Source organism: Platichthys flesus, chromosome 15 (genome assembly GCF_949316205.1).
Source record: "Platichthys flesus chromosome 15, fPlaFle2.1, whole genome shotgun sequence".
NCBI classification, from domain to species: domain Eukaryota; kingdom Metazoa; phylum Chordata; class Actinopteri; order Pleuronectiformes; family Pleuronectidae; genus Platichthys; species Platichthys flesus.
This window is the reverse complement of record NC_084959.1, coordinates 6,827,233-6,837,661: the sequence shown is the minus strand read 5'-3', so window position 1 is coordinate 6,837,661 and position 10,429 is coordinate 6,827,233. Positions and strand designations below refer to the sequence as shown.

The window sequence follows — 10,429 nt, the reverse complement described above, 5'->3', positions numbered from 1 at the left end:
GCAGGGCCGCTCACACATGGGGGCCGTCGGGGGGACATTTTATAACAGCATGTCTCCTTTACGTTAAATTGTTAAAGGGAATGAGCTGAATGAAGAAATTATCCTGCAATGTGACGACAACCTGCTTTGCACCGTCTGTCAACTCTGTATCTAGCACTGGCTACAGTTTGCAAATTTATTGATTAAGTCTCATGAAATTACCATCAAAACATTTGGAACTCTGATTAATAATTAAGTTTATAACTTTAACCCAAATTACCCACGTCAGTATTTAGTCAAGTTGAAGGATATGGAGTTATTGACAGTGTAAAGATTGGTTTAAATTGCATTAATTGCTCAGACAATAACTCATGGATCTCGAAGTGAAATCAGGAATGATAAACAGAAACAAAACCACAAAATCCCAAATACACTCTTTATAAAAGGAGTCAAAGTCTAGAATCATGACATATTCTAAAGCATACAGACAGTTTTGTGAAATTGAGTCATTTCATATGGCAATAGTAATTGAAAAATGAACATAAACATTTGCTTGTTGTATTTTGTCCTTGTGTTGTCTGGGAGCCTTCACCGGAAGTGGCCCCACGGAGGCGGCTTTGCAGGCAGAGGGACAGACAGACAGTGACTATATAAGAGCCGCTGTCACGTCGACACTCTGCACAATTTCTACTTCTATGATTGCGCGCAGAAATAAACTCCAGCAGCAGAGCGCATTTGGGAAACTCTAAGGAGCGATGACACAGAACAAAAATAATAGAACTTGTGCGTACGCCGCCGCTGTGCCAAATGGCGCACAGATCCACAAAGAGCTGGAGGGACGGGGGCACTGGGGATCCAAGGCTGAGTACATCCTCACTGTGATGGGCGCGATCATCGGACCTGGGAACGTGTGGAGGTTTCCCTACCTGTGCTACAGAAACGGCGGAGGTGGGTGTTTTTACGCAGCAACTTTTACGCTCACTTGTCAAGTGCGCATTTCCTGAAATGGAAAAAACTAAAACCGACTTTAAATGTGTTGTGCAAACAAGAAAAGATCCTCTCTGTCTTACAGGTGTGTTCTTCATCCCGTACGTCGTGTTTATGTTTACATGCGGAATCCCCCTCTTCTTTCTTGAGACTGCACTAGGACAGTACACCAACCAGGGGGGGATCACGTGCTGGAAAAAGATTTGTCCACTTTTTCAGGGTAAATAAACAGCGATTATTTCCCCCCTTGTTGTTCACTTTTGAAAAAATCATTGTGATACTATAATAAAAGCATCATACGTGTGATTTCTTTACACCGGACCGTGTGCGTAAAAACGCAGTATCTGGTATTGTGACTGCAGCATCGTTGAAACTTGAATCTGCTCAATAATCGCTCCTCATTCCACAGATGATAAATCCCTGAGTCACCATATTTCACCCTTTTCTCAGGCATGGGCTTTGCAAGTCACTTAATAATCGCATTCAGCGCAACCTCCTACATCATCATCATTGCGTGGGCGTTCTTCTACCTGTTCTTATCATTCAGCCAGGATTTGCCCTGGGCCTCATGCGGACACTACTGGAACACAGGTAACAGAGGGATCTGGAAACTTATAGGGATGTGAGGTATTGTTGATAAAATCATGTCAAATTAACCATGAGTTTTGTTTCAGACATTTCCCTGAATGCCTAACTTTTTTACAACGTGATAAACGATAATAAAGAATTGTCATGTTATTATCTCAGAGGAAGGGAAATGGCATGTTTTACATTTGATATGGAATAGGACAAACTTTTCTCCATAATTGAGCATTTTTACATTCCCAGTGTTTTTTTCCCTGTCATATTAGACTCGTGCTTGGACTTCAACAATCCAAACCTGAGCCTCAGCATGATGGCCAAAGAGAACGGCACTCTTCCTGTTGTGGAGTTCTGGCAGTAAGCAAGGAGTCAACAAGTTGAACTGAATTCTATTTAATGTACCTTTTTTATTCTTACCTCATCATCTGTTCCTCCTCATCCAATCCCACACAGTTTTTTTTTGTTATACCTGCCTTCGATTCTGTCCTCATCCACTTTTTCATCCGGAAACCAATTCCCCCCACTCTCCATTATAATTCACCTCCTTCCCCTCCCTCTCATTTCCCATCCCATCCCCTTTTCTCTCCAGGCGGCGAGTTTTGAAACTCTCCAATGGAATCGAGGAGGTGGGCAGCTTGAGGTGGGAACTGGTCTTGTGTCTCATCCTGACATGGGTCATCTGCTACTTCTGCGTTTGGAAGGGCATCAAGTCCACAGGAAAGGTACGCTAACACGGAGCAACATTCAATAACTCTTTGTTTTTTTCAAATAAACCCAAATACTGGATGTTCAGGAGTTGTACGTGTGGACACAGGCGACTTCTTTCTTTTAATGACACCTCTCCTCCAGAGGCTTCTTTACTTCTAACTGAAGAGTGGGAGTTTTCAGGTTAGAAGAGGAAAACAATTTCAATTGGACTAAGACTAGGCATCGCAGTCAAGACAATTGAGACCACAACAGGATGAATGAAACACAGAGACCACTCACTTGTCCATTATAGAGATTAAATTAAGCTTCGATGCAAAGAATTTGAAAAGATCATTTTTTTCTAATCAAGTTATTGGAGTTATTTGAGTAACTGTTTCAGTTCTATACTCGTTATGTTAAACATAGTGACCATGTTTACATCCAAGTTTGACTGAATGTCCTCTGATGTATCTAATGTCCATGTGTGTTTTCAGATGCACCTCAACTCTGCACGGAAGCGTAACAAATGTTCCCTTCCTTGTGTCAATTTCACATGTTGTTGTTTTCTTTATTTGGGAAACTTACAAAGCTCCAATGCTTTGCAAGAAATGCCCTTCTATGCACACACACACACACACACACACACACACACACACACACAAATACACACACTCTCCCACACACACTCAGAGTCATGTCTCCGTGAGTAAACTGGATTGACTTGTATTGATTCACAAGGCTGAGCTGCAGGCGATTCCCACTTTCCCACGGGTTTAGCTGTTCAGGAATTCCTCTTATGATTTTTATGAGTTGTTACATCAGATGTGCCTCTTTGATTTTGTGTATACTGTTTCTGTCCTAGACTCTAGGCTGAATGTGAACAACAATGCATATCAATCAAGCTGTTAAAGTTTTAAAAGTAACTTGTTGTAGCTTTTGTTGTATTGGCAATAACAACAAACTGAAGATAAAAAATAGACTTTCAGATGTTTACAAGAGGCTCATTTAATTTTTTTCAGGGTGAGCTTAGACGTTGTCCATCTCTACTCATGTTTGTCAGGCATAGAAGATAAAATCATGAGAGCCACAGGTGTGCTAAAATGGTTTGGCCAAAAAGGATTGTGAAAATGAAATGGCCGAGGGGTCAGGGTCAGGGAATCCATCATAATTCTCATATCTTTCAGGACCCTCATTCAAAAAAGGACTCGACTACGACGTCCTGCTGCTCCAACATAGATGGGTGGTGGATTCATTTGAGCTGGACAAAAGAAGACATTTGAGAATGTCATGTCGGTAAAAAAATTGTGATGCTCTTTTGTTCCAGGCAGCCTACTTCACAGCCACCTTCCCCTTCGTCATGCTGTTAGTATTGCTGGTCCGCGGGGTTACGCTACCTGGGGCAATGCATGGAATCATTTACTACCTCTACCCTGACATCTCACGCCTTTCAGATCCCCAGGTAAGAACAGATACAACAATCTAAAGTCTGGTACGGCTTCACAGATTTCTCACATTTGTTTGCTCTCTTCAGGTGTGGATGGACGCTGGTACTCAGATCCTCTTTTCTTACGCCATCGGCCTTGGGTTCCTGACCTCTCTCGGGAGTTACAACACTTACAACAATGACTGTTACAGGTAAGAGGACTACTAATACACCTCTAAAATACCCTGCTGTGAATGAAATGTGCCCCTGAATCCTTTATAAACATTTTGAGGAAATATAATTATATCCGTGGGCTTTTTATGGGATGAAACATAGACAAGAAAAAGAGTTTGATATTGACATTTAACAAGATCAATCATTTAATGACCCTGTGATGAACACAGGGGACAATACACATTTTATTCTGTTGGCTGGTAAATGAACATTTTCTATCCATGCATCCACTCCACACTGTTGTGTACACGTTTCTAGAACTGGATTGATTTTTCTTTCAGGGACTGTCTGTACTTGTGTCTGCTGAACAGCGTCACCAGCATCGTGGCAGGCTTCGCCGTCTTCTCTATTTTGGGTTTTATGACATATGAACAAGGAGTGGATATTTCAGAGGTGGCAGAATCCGGTAGGACATTGAAATTTTACCTTTAACTTGTGGCAAATGGAACCATGTAATGTTAATTAATTTAGTTTAATTTGGCTACATCATCATCATCAGGCCATTTGATGCTGTGTTCGTCTGATACCTGGTTTAAAACTTTAATGACATTACCATCAGGACTGTTTTCTGTCAGTCCTTGTGTTTTACTTCTCCCTGTGTTTCCCCATGCAGCCTCAATATAATAATAATAATAATAATACTTATAATCACTTTAAATTGAATGGGTATCCTTCCTCCATTTGCTTACTTTGTCAAGTTTTTGTAAAGTTTTGTGTGTTCCCCATCGTGTTTTATTTATTTGTTGTGTTTGGTGACGTTGTGTGTTTTTGTGTGTGTGTGTGTAGGCCCAGGGCTGGCTTTCATTGTCTTCCCACGTGCACTCGCCATGATGCCCATGCCTCAGGTGTGGTCAGTGTGTTTCTTCCTCATGATTATTCTGCTCGGACTGGACAGTCAGGTACTGGCAAAACCCCATGTGAATGATTGAATGAATGGTTGAATGAATGAACGAAGCTCTGACGCTCTCCTCTCGATGACCCCCCCAGTTTGTTGGGATGGAGTGTTTGATGACATCACTGGTTGATCTATTCCCAGCTCACCTGCGCAAGGGCTGTAGGCGTGAGCTGCTCCTGCTGGCCATCTGCACCTCCTGCTGTCTGCTGGGACTCTTACTGGTAACAGAGGTAAGTGCAGCACAGTCCAATCTTTTACATGACCCTTAGCAATTCATATGCTTTAGAAACTGGTCAATAGTTCAGAGGGCGACGCAGAGAAAAGAGGGCAAGAGGCATAAAATCACAGCAGCTGAAGTTAGCTCTTCTAAATGTCAGATCTTCGGCCAACAAATCATTCCTGGTCAACAGTCGGATAAATGATAATAATCTGGACTGTTATGTTCCTGGTTGAGACATGCCTGAAGAACTATAATTTGTTGTGGTCATTTTCCAAGTCTCATCCAATTAATCACTAAATCCTGTCATGTGACACTTGTCCTGTGTGGAACCGATTGCATTCAGACTGCAACCGCCATCAAGAGTCGACTTCAGTTACTTAGTGATGTTGTTTTTTCATTCATGTTGTTTCATGAGACACACTTGGACTGAAAACCTGCAATTATTATAATTACTATTATTAATAATATGGCATTCCTGCTACAGGATTGATATCCAGCAGAAGAGCTGCTTCACAGCTTTTTCTCAGTACTAGTTACCAAGTGTAATTATTATTATTATCTACATATGATTCAAACCTTTGCTCTGTTTCTAAGGTGGAAAGAACAAGTTTTGGTCACGTTGTTAATGTGAGCCTTGTGACTCAGATCAGAGTCGAAGATAACACAGAGACTTGTCACATCTTATTTAGTCCAAGGAGATTGCTGAACCAGATTATTTCCCAGCGTTTCTCCCAAAGGATTTCTGTTTTATCCTTATTAAGCTTTGGGAAACATTCAGTGATGGACCGCAGAGCGTTTTCATCATTTTTGCTCCTCCTCCCTTCAATCATGTACCAGTGAAGGACACTGTCAGACAGACCAACCAACTTCTCTAGACAATTGTTAAGGATGTCGTGGTCAATCGTATCAGAAGCAGCACTCGGGTCTAGAGTAGATTAGAATTGAAACCTTGTCTTCAGAGAGTTTAGTCTGAGGTCATTGATTTTTTTAGTAAGTGCAGTTTTAGAGCTGTGATGAAATTCCTCCAAGATGTTATTCTCCTGAAACAAATTTTACAAGTAATGAAGGTGAATTTTGCCATGGTTGCATCATTTTAACAGGATGTGTTAAGATGGTCTCTGATGGTCTGTGTCAGGTCAGCAGTAATACCTGCTCTGATTGAGGGGACTTTTTTTTAAAGAAAAGGGCCAGTTCTTAACATTTTGATGAATAGAAGGTGAGTATGGCTGGTGGGAAGCCCTCTGGAGCTCCCAGCATTCTCTGTAATACTCTTGGAAAAGTTATCCTTCCTTGCCAGACATATTACTCTGTTATAGCAGGTCTCTTGTTCTCTTTCACACCTTTGACGTTTAACCATGGAGAGATTCTGCCAGCTAAAAATGTCTTTCTAACCATTAAGAGTGCATCAGTATTTAAGCTGTCAGGACTGTTTTGTTCAATGGATCTCATGATATCAGAGAACTTAGCTGCAGCCTGCTCATCAAGGAACCTCTTTTCAGACAGAATTTCTCTTTTGGTCTTTGCCACATTATAAAATACATAGTGATGATCAGAGATAATTAATTTACAGTAAGTGCTGAATTTCTCCATGTTTAACCCTCTTGTTATCACTGAGTCAGCTCAAAGCAATATTTTGATCAATAATAATCTTCACAAATAGCTATAGAACACAATTTGATACGTTAACAAAAAAAACGTGATGCCGAGCTGTCATAAAAAAAGCTTCATCTCATGTAGAGATTTCCACTCACATTTTACAATACTATACCATCACTTCAAGTATCGGAGATTTAGGTGGAGCCACCGCTGAATGCACCTTTTTGAATTGAAAAGTAGATCAAAGGATAATTGTTTGCTTTTAATGATCGATTTCAAGAATACAGTATTTGTGAGGGAACCTGTTGTTGATGATGAATTTGCTGATGCAGCCCCTAATATTTGTTGATTTGTTTATATTGATGAAAGTTGTAATCGCTGCCGTTGTTTCTAGGGAGGGATGTACCTGCTCCATCTGTTGGATCATCACGTCTGCAGTGGCACCACGCTCATCCTCCTCTCTTTTTTTCAGTCTGTCAGCATTGGCTGGGTCTATGGTAAGTCACACACACACACACTATACAACAGACCTAGTAAAGACTAGATTCTTCAAATTAAGAGAACATTGGGTTAAAAGTGTTTTGGATGGGGTCAAGACAGCCCTATGAAGGTTTGCTATGCTGATGGATTTCATCTCATCTCAGGTCTTCTCTTTAACCCACAGGTTCTGATCGTTTCTATGAAAACATCACAGACATGATTGGTTATCGTCCATACCCATTAATGAAATACTGCTGGTGCTTCATTACTCCCCTCACCTGTATGGTGAGTCCTTTGAATCTCTGTCATTTGATTGCTTTGTTTCCAAAATGCTTCTTGCCATCTCTCTTATTGGATGTTCAACATTTTATGCAGAGAAAAGAGACAACCACCTCGGCCCACAGTCACAGTTATAAGTTACACATAGTAACATTTCATGTAACACTATTCCACGGTGTCTCCTCCAATCACAGGGCACCTTCATCTTCTCCATTGTCAAATACTCCCCGCTGAAGTTCAGTAACACGTATGTTTATCCATTCTGGGCCAACATCTTGGGCTGGTTCATTGCCAGCGTCTCCCTCTCCCTCATCCCGCTGTTTGTGTTGGTGAAAGTGTTGCAGGGAAAAGGCACTCTACGACAGGTGAGCCCCATCCTCCCTTTTTTCTGAATTGTTTTGAACACTGTGAAGTAAACCACTGATCAAACTTTTCATTTTGTACTTTTTGATGATAAAAACATATCTGTGCAACTTTAAGGGCTAGATTTGTTCTGTGGAGACCACACAGGTAGCTGGAACCAATCGCTCGAAACATCCAGCTTACAAATATACAAGAAAGGGAGAGGGTGGGGGGGGCACCTACGCCATCAACCATGTGTTAAAATCATGCTTTGGTTTGTTACGGGATTTGTTGGGTCTTTGTGAAAGTCTTTTTTGGCCCTGCTCAAATCTCGGGTTCATCGTGGGACAGGCGACTGTGTGATTCTCTGTTTGTGCCTAACTTTTTCCATATGTACAGTTTTGCAGAAATCGCCCATTGGATTAAATCATTCAGACATGTTCACTGATAGAAATGCATTTTTCCTGCCATATCTGCATAAGTAATTTGATGTCCTGTTTCTGGTCTTCACTCAGCGGTTGGTCTTCCTCTGCCAGCCTGTGGATGACCTCCCCTGGAATCAAAAACATCCTCCTGCACTGGGAACCAACAGCACTGCTGTCTACACAGCAGAGCTCAAATCTTTTTCCGACACCGAGGAAGTCACTAAATGAGCACACAAACAAGTTGTCTAGCTCAGTGATTCTCAAATGGGGGTACGCGTACCCCTGGGGGTACTTGAAGATACTCCAGGGGGTACTTGAGATTTTTTTTTATATATATTTAAAATTAGCATCCATTCAAAAATCCTTATAAAAAATGGTTATTTAACAAATATTCAATAAAATATAATTGTAAGTTCATGAACTAAATGTTATATTCAGTAGGCTTTTCAATTTAATTATCCTAAAAAAACAGAGTCTCCCCCATACCGATGGTTTGACCCAACCTGGCACACGCCACCTGTCATCACTTGTCATCACCTGCCTTGAAAATTTCAACAATGGAGTTGAATTGAAGTGCAGCAGCAATACTGCTGAAACACGGAGGGACAAGTTCTTAAGAAGGCGAAACCAGAGCAGAGAGCCTTCCCTAAACAACACCGTGAGAGCTTGTGCCTCTTCGGAGGGTCGCTAAAACGTAAAAGTTTTCCGTTGTGAAGTTAATGATTCATAACAAGAAGTCCGCGTCTCTACCGGTACCCTTTCAAAATAAAAGCATGTAATACAAAAGCGGAAATGAAATTGTATGACCTTAAAGCGAGCAAATATTTCACAATAAAATAACAGAAAGACACTTCAATAATATTAACAATAACATAGATTGGGTTATTTACACTTTTTGTTTTTTCTGTGGGGAGAGATTAGCCAACAGTGGCATTAAGCCACCACATCTTCAGCGGTATCTCCAGACAAAACATGAAAGTCCTGAGTTCTTTAAGAGGAAACTTTCTGAATTCAGGTCATCTCAAGACATGATGCGAAAAGCCTCCCCGAAGCAAACGGCAACATGCTACCTGTCAGTATTCTTTTCGATCCTTAAAGAAGATATTTTAAGATGATAAATATTAAAAAAATATGTTTGAGCTAATCTTTTATTTAAAACTAAGTTGATGATTTATTTTTTGGGAAGAAGTGTTTAGCTATAATTAGGTTAATGAGTTCAGTTTGAGAACATATCTTTATTATGATCCCAAAAGTGGTCACTTTAAGTTGATAATTATTTTTTTAGGTGCACAAATCTTTATTTATATTGAGATAATAATAAAAGTCTTTAGTTATTTTTATATCTTTTTATTTCCAAATAGTTCAAGAGAGACCATGACAAATGAGCAATGTTATAGACATTGCTCATTTGTCATTAAATTTGAATGTGTCTAGTTACAAGGCTTAATAAATCACATTACATCTTTCTTTCAACCAAAAATGCTTTGCGCTGGTTAGGGGGTACTCTGCAGAATTTTTTCTTCGAAGGGGGTACGTCACTGAAAAAAGGTTGAGAACCACTGGTCTAGCTGAGTGCTGCTCTGCTTTTTCCTCTGTGTTTGGGCCAAACTGCACCAATGAACGTCTTCCAAAGTGCGAATTGAAAATGTACATGTAAAAACTGAACATTTGAGACATTATTATGTCACCACTAACAGCATAATTGTTCTTCGCTGGTTTTTGACGAATCGGGAATGTAGACTTTATCGCCATCCACTGGTCCAGAAGTCTTGGTTGAGCATTTGTATGAATTTTTTGTGTTCTCGTCTGGACAAAGATATTTGTCAAGTAAAGGTGTATAGACAAGGACTTTGAAGTTGTGAGAATCAGCAATAATGTCTCGAATGTCAACAATGGTTTCAACTCAGAAACAACAGACAGGCAGACAGACACTCTCTCACTAGTGTCTTACAATTGATAACGTGCTTTTTTTGTTAATACTGAAAAGGTGCTACACACAGTCAAAGCAAGATAACTCAATGTGGACTTAGTTGATTACTTCCCATTCAATGACAACTTCTTTCAAGATTCAACATCTTTTTTCTCATTTCAAGTTAACCATACCTCAATATTTACAACCCATTTTAGATTTTTTTTACTTTACTGTTGTAAAACACAAAAAACTGTAAACTACATTAAAATTTGCTTTCTATAACTGCTAAGTGGGCCTCACAGCTCCAAGCATTTGATTTGATTTCTTTCTGAACTCTGTGACTCCAATGAAGTAAGATTTGTGCCAGATGAAAAAAAGAGTGTATGTG

General features: G+C 40.2%; 1 protein-coding gene across 1 annotated transcript; it reads left to right on the top strand.

Annotated features, from left to right (window-relative positions):
* The first annotated feature begins 464 nt into the window (after positions 1-464).
* LOC133969377 (sodium- and chloride-dependent GABA transporter 2-like) lies at positions 465-9,775 on the top strand. The gene is made up of 14 exons (XM_062405809.1): positions 465-927; positions 1,052-1,186; positions 1,417-1,557; positions 1,818-1,905; positions 2,138-2,270; positions 3,560-3,694; positions 3,767-3,870; positions 4,174-4,298; positions 4,679-4,791; positions 4,880-5,017; positions 6,998-7,100; positions 7,268-7,368; positions 7,557-7,727; positions 8,220-9,775. The coding sequence occupies exons 1-14, from the start codon at positions 735-737 to the stop codon at positions 8,355-8,357; spliced, it is 1,818 nt and encodes a 605-aa protein (XP_062261793.1). The 5' UTR covers positions 465-734; the 3' UTR covers positions 8,358-9,775.
* Positions 9,776-10,429: the final 654 nt, after the last annotated feature.

Excerpts from the sequence above, each read along its gene's own strand:
- LOC133969377 (XM_062405809.1), top strand. The coding sequence starts at position 735 with ATGACACAGAACAAAAATAATAGAACTTGTGCGTACGCCGCCGCTGTG. Across the intron at positions 1,187-1,416 it reads GATTTGTCCACTTTTTCAGG|GCATGGGCTTTGCAAGTCAC; the intron begins GTAAATAAACAG and ends CCCTTTTCTCAG. Across the intron at positions 1,906-2,137 it reads CCTGTTGTGGAGTTCTGGCA|GCGGCGAGTTTTGAAACTCT; the intron begins GTAAGCAAGGAG and ends TTTTCTCTCCAG.